The sequence below is a fragment of the Myxine glutinosa genome, chromosome 1 (genome assembly GCF_964187855.1).
Source record: "Myxine glutinosa chromosome 1, kmMyxGlut1.1, whole genome shotgun sequence".
In the NCBI taxonomy this organism is placed as follows: Eukaryota; Metazoa; Chordata; class Myxini; order Myxiniformes; family Myxinidae; genus Myxine; species Myxine glutinosa.
In genome coordinates, this window is record NC_136261.1 from 330,129,866 (window position 1) to 330,143,435 (window position 13,570).

The following is a 13,570-nucleotide window of genomic DNA, read 5'->3' on the forward strand; positions in this document are numbered from 1 at the left end:
AGAGAGAGAGAGATGGAGTTGTGGGACGAGAGAGAGAGAGATGGAGTTGTGGGACGAGAGAGAGAGAGATGGAGTTGTGGGACGAGAGAGAGAGAGATGGAGTTGTGGGACGAGAGAGAGAGAGATGGAGTTGTGGGACGAGAGAGAGAGAGATGGAGTTGTGGGACGAGAGAGAGAGAGATGGAGTTGTGGGACGAGAGAGAGAGAGATGGAGTTGTGGGACGAGAGAGAGAGAGATGGAGTTGTGGGACGAGAGAGAGAGAGAGATGGAGTTGTGGGACGAGAGAGAGAGAGAGATGGAGTTGTGGGACGAGAGAGAGAGATGGAGTTGTGGGGCGAGAGAGAGAGAGATGGAGTTGTGGAACGAGAGAGAGAGAGATGGAGTTGTGGGACGAGAGAGAGAGAGATGGAGTTGTGGGACGAGAGAGAGAGAGATGGAGTTGTGGGACGAGAGAGAGAGAGATGGAGTTGTGGGACGAGAGAGAGAGAGATGGAGTTGTGGGACGAGAGAGAGAGATGGAGTTGTGGGACGAGAGAGAGAGAGATGGAGTTGTGGGACGAGAGAGAGAGAGAGAGAGATGGAGTTGTGGGACGAGAGAGAGAGAGATGGAGTTGTGGGACGAGAGAGAGAGAGATGGAGTTGTGGGACGATAGAGAGAGAGATGGAGTTGTGGGACGAGAGAGAGAGAGATGGAGTTGTGGGACGAGAGAGAGAGAGATGGAGTTGTGGGACGAGAGAGAGAGAGATGGAGTTGTGGGACGAGAGAGAGAGAGATGGAGTTGTGGGACGAGAGAGAGGGTGATGGAGTTGTGGGACGAGAGAGAGAGAGATGGAGTTGTGGGACGAGAGAGAGAGAGAGAGAGATGGAGTTGTGGGACGAGAGAGAGAGAGATGGAGTTGTGGGACGAGAGAGAGAGAGATGGAGTTGTGGGACGAGAGAGAGAGAGATGGAGTTGTGGGACGAGAGAGAGAGATGGAGTTGTGGGACGAGAGAGAGAGAGATGGAGTTGTGGGACGATAGAGAGAGAGAGATGGAGTTGTGGGACGAGAGAGAGAGAGATGGAGTTGTGGGACGAGAGAGAGAGAGAGATGGAGTTGTGGGACGAGAGAGAGAGAGATGGAGTTGTGGGACGATAGAGAGAGAGATGGAGTTGTGGGACGAGAGAGAGAGAGATGGAGTTGTGGGACGAGAGAGAGAGAGATGGAGTTGTGGGACGAGAGAGAGAGAGATGGAGTTGTGGGAAGAGAGAGAGAGAGATGGAGTTGTGGGACGAGAGAGAGAGAGATGGAGTTGTGGGACGAGAGAGAGAGAGATGGAGTTGTGGGACGAGAGAGAGAGAGAGATGGAGTTGTGGGACGAGAGAGAGAGAGAGATGGAGTTGTGGGACGAGAGAGAGAGAGATGGAGTTGTGGGACGAGAGAGAGAGAGATGGAGTTGTGGGACGAGAGAGAGAGAGATGGAGTTGTGGGACGAGAGAGAGAGAGAGATGGAGTTGTGGGACGAGAGAGAGAGAGAGAGAGATAGAGTTGTGGGACGAGAGAGAGAGAGATGGAGTTGTGGGACGAGAGAGAGAGAGAGAGAGATGGAGTTGTGGGACGAGAGAGAGAGAGATGGAGTTGTGGGACGAGAGAGAGAGAGAGAGATGGAGTTGTGGGACGAGAGAGAGAGAGATGGAGTTGTGGGACGAGAGAGAGAGAGAGATGGAGTTGTGGGACGAGAGAGAGAGAGATGGAGTTGTGGGACGAGAGAGAGAGAGATGGAGTTGTGGGACGAGAGACAGAGAGATGGAGTTGTGGGACGAGAGAGAGAGATGGAGTTGTGGGACGAGAGAGAGAGATGGAGTTGTGGGACGAGAGAGAGAGAGATGGAGTTGTGGGACGAGAGAGAGAGAGAGATGGAGTTGTGGGACGAGAGAGAGAGAGAGAGAGAGAGATGGAGTTGTGGGACGAGAGAGAGAGAGATGGAGTTGTGGGACGAGAGAGAGAGAGATGGAGTTGTGGGACGAGAGAGAGAGAGATGGAGTTGTGGGACGAGAGAGAGAGAGATGGAGTTGTGGGACGAGAGAGAGAGATAGAGAGATAGAGAGATAGATAGATAGATAGATAGATAGATAGATAGATAGATAGAGAGAGAGAGAGAGAGAGAGAGAGAGGGGGGGGGGACAGAGAGGGAGAAAGAGAGGGGCAGAGAGAGGAGGCGAGAGAGGAGGAGAGAGAGGGGGAGAGAGAGAGAGAGAAAGAGAAAGAGAAAGAGAGAGAGGGAGAGAAATAGAGGGATTGGGGGAGCGGGAGAGTGGGGGATTGTGAGGAAGAGGGAGGGAGGGATTGCGAGAGAGAGGAGGGGGGAGTGGGAGAGAGGAAGAGGGAGGGAGAGAGAGAGGGGGGGGGGTGAGAGTGAGAGAGAGAGAGAGATGGAGTTGGGGGACGAGAGAGGGAGAGGGGGAGAGAGAGGGACAGAGAGGGACAGAGAGGGAGAGAGAGAGGAGCAGAGAGAGGAGGCGAGAGAGGGAGAGGGAGAGGGAAAGAGGGAGAGAGAAAGAGGGAGAGAGAGAGAGAGGGAGAGGGAGGGGGAGAGGAAGAGGGAGAGGGAGAGGGAGAGGGAGAGGGAGAGGGAGAGAGAGAGAGAGGGAGAGGGAGGGGGAGAGGAAGAGGGAGAGGGAGAGGGAGAGAGAGATTGGGGGAGCGGGAGAGCGGGGGATTATGAGAGGAAGAGGGAGGGAGGGATTGCGAGAGAGAGAGAAAGAGAGAGAGGGAGGGGGGAGAGTGGGAGAGAGGAAGAGGGAGGGAGAGAGAGGGGGTGAGAGAGAGAGAGAGAGAGGGAGGGAGAGAGACAGAGAGAGAGAGAGGGAGAGAGAGGGGGGAGGAAGGGAGTGAGAGTGAGAGAGAGAGTAAGAGAATGAGAGAGAGAGAAGGAGGAGAGAGAATGGGACAGAGAGAGTGAGTGGTAGAGAGGGTTTGGGAGAGGGAGAGGGAGAGTGAGAGTGAGAGTGAGAGGGAGAGGGAGAGGGAGAGTGAGAGTGAGAGGGAGAGGGAGAGTGAGAGTGAGAGTGAGAGTGAGAGAGAGAGAGTGAGAGAGAGAGAGAGAGAGTAAGAGAATGAGAGAGAGAGAAGGAGGAGAGAGAATGGGACAGAGAGCGCGAGTGGTCAAGAGGGTTTGGGAGAGGGAGAGGGAGAGCGAGAGTGGGGGGGGGGGGGGGGGAGAGTGGGAGAGGGAATGGGGGAGAGAGTATGTGTAACAGAGAAATGCCACCAGTGGTTGAATGAAGAGCTATTCTGTGACCTTTGCCACTCCCACATTCACCACTCCGCTGCATTTCTGGCACACGAACTAGCAAAGCACATGCCTGGTGTGCACAATCTAAGCTCTGCTCTTTATCCCTGTCAGCGATACCCGTTCTTCGTGCCAATGGCATGGACAACAGCACGCTGGGCTTCGTCCCGAGCTCACGTACGTTGTCAACATAGGGAGATTCACATGAAGGTGAGCAGAAGTGCAGTCTGTCCCTTTCCTGCCTCTTCATAATGCAACATTACGTCCCCAAGAGCCCATCGATCCTACTCCCCCAGGCACCATTTCCCCAACTCTGGTTTGTTGTCCAATGGATGATATTATCAAATGGAAATTTGGCTTAATCATCACACTGATGGCTTTTTGATTGTTCATGATGACATTTAAAAGATTTCTCTCGACCAAGCCCGCTAATTTATTTATAGCTCTTTCGCTCATTAGTGGAGACACAAGTGCTGCCACGGAAAACACAAATTAACGAGAACGGCACTTGGTGGAGAGCATAAATCCGCCAGACTGAACCGTTTACGGTTTGTATCCCACTGTAGGCCGGATCTGCATCCGTACCTGAACCAAAATCGAATCGGCTCGTTATTCGCTCCGAACCAACGCATCCAAATCCGTCCACAATTTTTTTAAAAATATATGCATCTCAATGGTGAAGAATCACTTTTAAAATGAAAAATAATTATATCTGGATCATCACAGAAATCGAATCAATTTGTCCGTGTCACAATGCCAACCTGTCCACCTAGTTTCGTCCGAATCCTGCTCACAGAAAACAGAAAGACAAACACACACACACACACACACACAAAAAAAAACACCTTTAGAGGCCATTTTTCCCCGCAGACCAGGGGTTGCCCTTTTTCGGGCACCGTGGTCCCCTTTTTGAAGCAATGTTTTATGGCCGGATGCCCTTCCTGCCGCCAACCCCGTTGGTCGCCTCTTGTGACCCACAGGGAATTGCCAGTTAGCTGGTACTCAATTTGCCGACCTCGGAAGGATGACGGGCTGAGTCAACCCCCCTGGTGTCAATTCAGCGATCGACCGGGATTCGAACCCAGGATCCGAGGATCCCAAGCCGGCACCCTAACCGCTAAGCCAACACCAGGCTCTCGAGTCTAGATAGACAAACACAGACAGACAATTTTTAGGACTAGACTACAATTTTGGGTAGAGAACCCAGATTAGCCATAAATGCAGCTGCCACCAAAAACCATCTGAGCAAAGTGGGCTTTTCTTGACGTGGGCACCCAGTGATCGCTTGAAGGGTTGACGCAGTTGATGCGAGTGTATCACTTGCCTTCTGCAGAAAGGCCTTGAATGTTTACTCCTTTAGATGCAAGGAAGTTCAGGCAAGCAGTGATGTTCTGTATCTGCAGGAACAGAATGTGATTCGCAATCAGCAAGGATAACCGCAGCCTCCAGCAGAGGGCAGAAACGTTCCCATATTTATATTTAGATATTTCAAATCCAAAAGGAAAACTATATGGGGATTGGGGTGGGGGGGGGGGGGGGGGGAGGAGGGAGTGGAACGCAGGAGGGAGATGGACACGATTCTTAGAAAACTCACATCATATAACTTTGATGTTACCCATCTACCCCAATATCAGCAATTAGACACATTTCCGAACGAAAAACAGACGTAATTAGCTTTGTGATAACTTAAGTCACCTGCGTTCAGCACTGATCAGAGATAAAAACTTCTTCAAATCGACTTAGGGCATCAGTCGCTGTGCATCATGGTCAATGACGTTATGGGACCCAAGGAGGTGTTTGGAGGTGCCCATCTCGTGCATTACATACATCCGGCATGTCGATGGACACTTGCGCCTCATTGGAAACATCACATTATTCCAATCAGGATTTAAATTTACTGCCAACGCATGACTACAATCAAAGCAAATTGGTTTATCATGATAGAATGCCTTTATTGCAACTTCCGGGTCCATATGTCTGAGTAATTTGAGGGACCTGGATAGGATTGGTGGAGTTGGGTCAGGAAATGTCAAATATTTCAACCACTTTTATCCGTGTACCCGTATAATTAAAGTGGAAGGTCCTTTTGAAAATTAAGTATCTCAAACGTTTTATGAAAAACAAAGAAGTCATTTCCGAGCGGAAAAAAATAAAAGATTTTATTATTGCCTGTAAAGCAAAGGACTCAAGTGGACTCAAAGGACTCAAGTGTTTGTGTGCTTTCCCTTCTCTTGTCTTCCGCTCCCTCTTTTTATATATTTTGTTTGTCTGGTTGATTTGTTTGTGAAGTAAATGTCAGCTCTTTCACGAGCCTCGATTCAGTATACAAAAAAAAAAAAAAAAAAAAAAAAAAAAAAACTTCTAATGAAGCTGTGCTGGGCATTTTCTTTGTACAAATATTAATATCAAAAATATTTCCAGGTTTCATCTGAAACAATGTACAGTACATGGAAATACAAGGAAATTCAAGACAAAAGAAAGAACGATGCAGAGCCTCTTTGGGGGGTATTTAGATTACCGTAGATCTGAGAATGAAAGAACTAAATGTTAAGGTAAATCCACCTGAGGAATCACACACTCACTCATATGGACAGATTACAAAAATCTCCCCTACCACTTTGGGCATGGGTGAGGCGAACTTAATGAACTTGGACATAGGAGGGGGACATTTGGCCCGTCATGCCTGCACTTTATGATCACAGCATTGATTTAATGTATCAATCAATTTATTTGTCTATTTCACTGGGAGGTGGCGGAGGGAGGAAGAGTGAGGAGGTCAACATCAGTGACGTCGGCACAGGGACACTATGAATGTGTTTGTTACTTGCAAAATCGAAGATTTTTCAAGTATATAGGTTGGTCGTGTGCATTATTACTTGCCGGAAAAGATTCCGGCAAGTATGTTGATCTGTTCGTTTGTTACTTGCCGGAAAAAATTTTCCGGCAAGTATGTTGATCTGTTCGTTTGTTTGTCTGTTTGTCTGTTTGTCTGTTTGTCTGTCTGTTTGCAGCACTGCGTCTACCCCGTTGCACGGAGAATCACCAAACTTTGCACACATATTGGTCTTGCCCTGGAATAGACTGTGCCCAATTGATGACGTCATCGGTGACGTGGTTCGGCCGCCATCTTGGAAAAACCGAAAAACTTTGCACCTCTATATCTCCGAAAGTACTGTACAGAAAAAATTGAGACATGGCTCATTGTAAAGAACTCTCCATGGGGAATAAAATATGTTAATGATGACGTCATATGTCACGTGGTCGGCCGCCATCTTGGAAAAACGGCAAAAATTTGCACCACTATATCTCCAAAAGTGCTGAACAGAAAAATTTGAGACATGGGTCATTGTAAAGAACTCTCCATGGGGAATAAAATATGTTAATGATGACGTCATCAGTCACGTGGTCGGCCACCATCTTGGAAAAACCGAAAAACTTAGCACCTCCATATCTCCGAAAGTGCCGAATAGAAAAAATTGAGACATGGCTCATTGTAAAGAACTCTCCATGGGGAATAAAATATGTTAATGATGATGTCATCGGTCACGTGGTTCGGCCGCCATCTTGGAAAAACAGAAAAACTCTGCACCTCCACATCTCCAAAAGTCCTGAATAGAAAAAATTGAGGTATGGCTCATTGTAAAGAACTCTCCATGGGGAATAAAATATGTTAATGATGACGTCATCGGTCACGTGGTTCGGCCGCCATATTTGTCCTAAATGGCCGATAAAAAAGTACATTCCGGCAAGTCCTTGGTCTCTGACCGATTTTTCATCTGTCTGTCTGTCTGTCTGTCTGTTTGTCTGTTTGTCTGTTTGCAGCACTGCGTCTACACCGTTGCACGTAGAATCGCCAAACTTTGCACACATATGGGTCTTGCCCTGGAATAGACTGTGCCCAATTGATGACGTCATCGGTGACGTGGTTCGGCCGCCATCTTGGAAAAACCGAAAAACTTTGCACCTCTATATCTCCGAAAGTACTGAACAGAAAAAATTGAGACATGGCTCATTGTAAAGAACTCTCCATGGGGAATAAAATATGTAAATGCTGATGTCATCAGTCACGTGGTTCGGTCGCCATCTTGGAAAAACGGCAAAACGTTGCGCCACTATATCTCCAAAAGTGCTGAACAGAAAAAATTGAGACATGGCTCAATGTAAAGAACTCTCCATGGGGAATAAAATATGTTAATGATGACGTCATATGTCACGTGGTCGGCCGCCATCTTGGAAAAACCGAAAAATTTAGCACCTCCATATCTCCGAAAGTGCTGAATAGAAAAAATTGAGACATGGCTCATTGTAAAGAACTCTCCATGGGGAATAAAATATGTTAATGATGATGTCATTGGTCACGTGGATCGGTCGCCATCTTGGAAAAACCGAAAACCTCTGCACCTCCACATCTCCAAAAGTGCTGAATAGAAAAAATTGAGACATGGCTCATTGTAAAGAACTCTCCATGGGGAATAAAATATGTTAATGATGACGTCATCGGTCACGTGGTTCGGCCGCCATATTTGTCCTAAATGGCCGATAAAAAAGTACATTCCGGCAAGTCCTCGGTCTCTGACCGATTTTTCATCTGTCTGTCTGTCTGTTTGTCTGTGCCCAGCACTACGTCTACACCGTTGCACGTAGAATCGCCAAACTTTACACACATATTTGTCTTGCCCTGGAACAGACTGTGCCCAATTGATGACGTCATCGGTCACGTGGTCCGGCCGCCATCTTGGAAAAACCGAAAAACTTTGCACCTCTATATCTCCGAAAGTGCTGAATAGAAAAAATTGAGACATGGCTCATTGTAAAGAACTCTCCATGGTGAATAAAATATGTTAATGAGGATGTCATAAGTGCGTCCATTATGACATCATAATTCGACAAGTACAGAACTTCATCCGATCAAGATGAAATTTCTTGAGCATAATCTAGGAATAAATTGGTTTAGATAATGACAAAATAGATGATAGTAAACAAATAATGATGTCATCGGTCACGTGGTTCAGCCGCCATATTTGTCCAAAATGGCCGATTTAAAAAAAAAGTATATTCCGGCAAGTCCTCGGTCTCTGACCGATTTTTCATTCTGTCTGTCTGTCTGTCTGTCTGACAATCACACAGGTCACAATTTTAAACCGATCTTCACGAAACAACACCAGATGGTAGAGTTGGTCATAAGGAAGAAGCCCATCGATTTTGAGGTCAGAGGTCATCTAGAGGTCAGATTTCTAAAATTGTCAATTTTCATCCGATTGACTTTAAAATTAAACAGCATTTGTATATTGAGTAACTAAATTGGAAAACCAACTATTTTTGAGGTCAAAATGTCAATGGTCAACTCAAGGTCAAACTTCGAAAATCATCAATTTTCATCTGAAGAATTGTCCATTTTCATCCTATTAACGTGAACATTAAACAGCAATTACATAGTACCTCACTGAATTGGGAAACCAACTATTTTTGAGGTCAAAATGTCAAAGGTCAACTCAAGGTCAAACTTCCAAAATCATCAATTTTCATCCTATTAACGTGAACATTAAACAACAATTACATAGTACCTCACTGAATTGGGAAACCAACTATTTTTGAGGTGAAACGGTCGAAGGTCAACTCAACGTCAAACTTCTAATATCAATTTTCATCTGAAAAATCATCAATTTAATCAGATTGACCCGAGCTTTGAATGAGATCGTCAATTTTAATCTTAACGAAATGGACAATTTGATGTATCCATGGTAACTTTTTATTTTGGAGAGGGGTGGATTTTGTAAGTATCGTGCTCTGCATGACGACTTCTTGTTTATTAATTTATCCACACATTCATTTATTTATCGATTTATTTGGGACTCTTCACTCCTATGCCCATAAAAACAGCTTTATCCACAATCAAGAGACAAAAGGACCAAGCATTCTGAGTATTGCGCTGCAATACATGTCCCCTACCAGCAGCAGTCTGTCGTCCGGAAAACTGTTGTGGAAATTACCAAGGGTTCTTTACCCACAGGTTCTGAATCGTTCCCAATCGCTAATTACCTCAGGACGGGCTCACCTGTGATTCGCACTTGGGACTTCGATTTATACACCTTGCAGACAGGTCAGCAGAAGCACGAGAAAATAAGTTGTTATATAAGTTGATAAAATATTATATAAGGTGGCATACCACCTGAATAAATGTTATATAAGTTGTTATATAAGAAGAATAAGTTGCTAAATATCAGTAATTTATTATATTTTCCGGTTCACGATCAATGATCGATGTGTATATATATGTTGCTCGGCTTGGCTCCGCCCATCCTGAAAGCGCACGCTGTGTCGCGCTTTTGACGTTCGCGAGACGAGGCTGAGGGTGCGCGGTGCGGCTTGAGGAGAACTCGAGAATAAACAAGAGATATCCATTTTTTTTTTTTTTCGTTTAGTTAACGATATCTGCCAAACCACGTGCCCTATCGCAAATTCCAAAAGGACATTTTAGTAGATTGCCATGCTGAACAGATCTGTGAAGTTTCCCCTCGATTGGATCAAAAATGAGGGAGCGGCTCGGTTTTAACGGTTCATGCTTAAAAACGTCATAACTCTGAAACCATGTGACGCATGACGTCATGCTCGCTGACTTTTTTGTTCGTCATGGGTATGCGATTATGCCTGCAAAGTTTGGCCTCGATTTGTTCAGCCGTTGCAGAGAAAAAGGGGTTTTCATGTTTTCACGAAAAACAATATAGCGGCCGAACCACGTGACCTATGACGTCATAATTACCATTCAAATATTCTTCAGACCGAGTCCCCCCTACGGTGAAAATTTGATCACAATCGGTCTAACTATTGCAGAGAAAATCTTTCTTAAAGGAAATTAAAACTTAAAATGGCACTGAGTTAAGGATCATCAGAATTCCCAAAGTTCAAAGTGCCATAACTTTGTCAAAAATGATCGAAACGTCGTGAAGTTCGAACTCGATCTGTAACTTATCATGAGGAAACCATGTGCCAAGTCTGAAATCATTAGCATTAAGAGTTTAGAAAAAAAGTCCGGAAAATTGTTCTTTGCGTGACGGACTGACGGACTGACAGACTGACGAACGGACAGACTGACAGACTGACGGACTGACAGACGGAGGGACGGCGTGCAAACCTATAGTCCCCTCCGGTGTATACCGGTAGGGGACTAACAAGTACTGGCTGTAAAACAGAAGGATCTGAATTACTAAAATTTTGCATCAACCATGAAAATTGAAACAGGAGAAGTTTGATTAAGCCATTTCACATTTGAAGCATTTCACATTTCTCTTTTATCTATTTGCTGATAACTCCACCCTCTGGGCTAACATCCCTCATCCTTCAGACAGGCTGCAGCCTCATCCCCCTCTTCAGACCTTGAAAGAAAAAAAAAATCACACGATGGTCATACACTTGGAACATGTCTTTCAATCTTGACAAATCTCACACTCTCGCTATCATCTCCAAAAGGACCATCTGGCAAACCCTCCCCCTAACCCCTTCATCTACTTTCTTAACAATCCTCTTGCGTAACTTCAGTCTCTCAATCTCCTGGTTCTCACTCTCAGCCATAATCTTTCTTGGGCAAACCACATTTCTAAGATGGCATCCAAAGCCAGTCGCCGACTCGGAATCCTCCTTCATACAAAATCCTTCATTGGCATACCACCTGAACTCATATCCACCTACAATGCCTTCATCCGCAGCATTATGGAGTAGTGCTTTTCCTTCTGGGCTGGCTCCCCTGCTTCATGTTTTGCTCAGCTAGATGCTGTAGAAACCAAGGCCTTTAAGATCATTGGAACTTTCCATGATTAAGCTAAATCTATGGGCCTATCACTTCGCCATCACAGACAGGTCGGTGGGCTCTCTGTCTACTATGGCCTCCTTTCTAGTCTTGCACCCTTTGCTCTTTCAATGATGTGTACTCCCCTCCACCCACTCTCTCCTTCAAAATTTCCAGTTTTCCCCTCATGAGAATTAGCTTCTGTATCCATCCTGTCTACCCCATCCATCCTCCCCTACTCCTCACATCCTTTATTTGTCCAAGTCTCTCTCCATTTCGTCCTTCAACCCTGCTGTTGGTCTATGATAATATCAAAAATATTTATATTTACAATGGATAATGGAAATCGAGTGAACTTTCACCTGTAAATTTCACTACATACGTATCCTTTTATTCAATTTACTCATCTTTCAGACAAAATAAAGATCCAGATAGCCTGGGTGTTTGGCATCATCTCATCCCTTTTTTTCCCCCCACCCCTTCGAAAAGGTCAGAAACAGGGGACATTCAAATGAACTCCGTCCGACCAACCGATCATCTGTCCATGCACTATATTTCAAAAACTGTTGAATATTTAGCTTTCATATTACAGATATCTATTCCTCGTGACATTAACTCAACCTAATTAGATCATGGCTGTGATTGGCTGAATTATGTTGCCATGGTAACCATCACGTTAACTTGGCTTGAGTACGTGATATTTCAAAACCCGTTTAAGATTTAGCTTTCATATGAAATCAGATCTATCCCTCATACCATCCAAAAGGGAGGGTGGGGGGGGGGGGGGGCTTTAGTATCAGCTCCTTGATTTATTCCTCATCATGCATTTGAAATGATATACCATCAAAGGGACACTTTAACACACTTTCACAAGATGTCAACTTGAACATATTGATAAGTTTTTGACTTTCTCGGCAAAAATGCTCGAAATGTTTACCCCTTAATCTGCTTGCCACATAAGTATCCCTTTATTGGGACCTGTACTGGAATGGTGGAGTCGAGCCTGAACGTAGGCAAAATTGGAACCTGGATCTGGACCGAAGCAAAAATGGGACCTGGACCTGGATGTAGGCAAAAATGGGACCTGGACCTGGATATAGACAAAAAATGGATCTGGATGTAGGCAAAAATGGGACCTGGACCTGGACTGGAATGGTGGAGTTGGGTCTGAACGTAGGCAAAAATGGGACCTGGACCTGGACATAGGCAAAATTGGGACCTGGATCTGGACCTAAGCAAAAATGGGACCTGGACCTGGATGTAGGCAAAAATGGGACCTGGACCTGGATATAGACAAAAATGGGATCTGGATCTAAGCAAAAATGAGACCTGGATCTGGAAGTAGGCAAAAATGTGACATGGACCTGGACGTAGGCAAAAATGGGACCTGGACCTGGACGAAGGCAAAAATGGGACCTGGACCTGGACATAGGCAAAAATGCGAGAAATTTTAACCCCATTAATCCTCTCACCACATACGTATTCCTAAATTTCATTTACTCCATAACCACGCCACCCTCCCTGCCTATCTCCCCCCAACACACCCTTCCCAAACGTCAAACACTTTCTTCCTTTCTTATTGTCTCTCCTTCCCTTCGTTTCCTCAATATGAGCATTTCTCCAAACTCCAGCCCCCATCCCACGTCCCACCTCCACCCTAACAGAACTTCTCCATGTACATATTAAGAACTAACCACATCCATTCCTAAAGCATTCTGTGTGTGAGTGATTGAGCGAGTGAACGTGTTCCCAGATCTACTGTAATCTACATAGCCCAGCGGGGGCGAGACATTGCTAAATGCTCAATCTTGTTATAATTACTTTGCACTTTATGACTGCTAGCAATTTTAGCAATTTTGAAAACATGGCGATATTGTTATTCTTTGAGAAGAAAACATGAACGAGCATATTCTTAATAACTGAGGTTCTTATGCTTCAAGCGTTTTGTTTTGAGAGCAATTTCATTAATTTGGAGACCACAGGCCTAACAAGTGGACTTGCCTAAACTCGAGCAGCTACAGCTCCTTTAGAGCTGCGTGACCTGAAAATGTCTACAAGCCAGTGAGCTGGTGACTCCTGATGCCAAGCTTTGAAGGTAGTCTATTTTACATGATGTCACAATAACTCATAAATAACATTACGTTAGACAATTTTAACCAGTAAGTGAATTGCAAGCAATTTGTTCACAGTTGCAATTTATTGCTTAGGCTATATATATATATGTATATATATATATATGTGTGTTTGGAAAAAGAATTCCTGTGCAATAGAACTTAGATAACTGTTACTAGCTCACAAAGTCTGCAATGACATGATTGTGCAATAATGTGATAAAAATGACGTCACACGGGCACACAGGCAATGAAAGAATAGTATGGGAATTTCCCCTGTCTACATACATAAAAAAAAAAATTATACTGACCTTTCTAAACGTCACAGTCAGTCACACACACACACACAGACACACACACACACACACAGACACACACACACACACACACACACACACACACAC

At 45.1% G+C, this 13,570-nt stretch overlaps 1 protein-coding gene across 1 annotated transcript in view; it reads right to left on the reverse strand.

The window, feature by feature from the left end:
* LOC137412026 (neuron navigator 2) overlaps window positions 1-13,570 on the reverse strand; it is a gene marked incomplete in the record, with an annotated part of 519,476 nt that overhangs the window by 345,671 nt on the left and 160,235 nt on the right. The window contains 1 exon segment of the mRNA XM_078769766.1: window positions 4,597-4,669. Coding sequence (XP_078625892.1) covers window positions 4,597-4,669 — 73 coding nt within the window.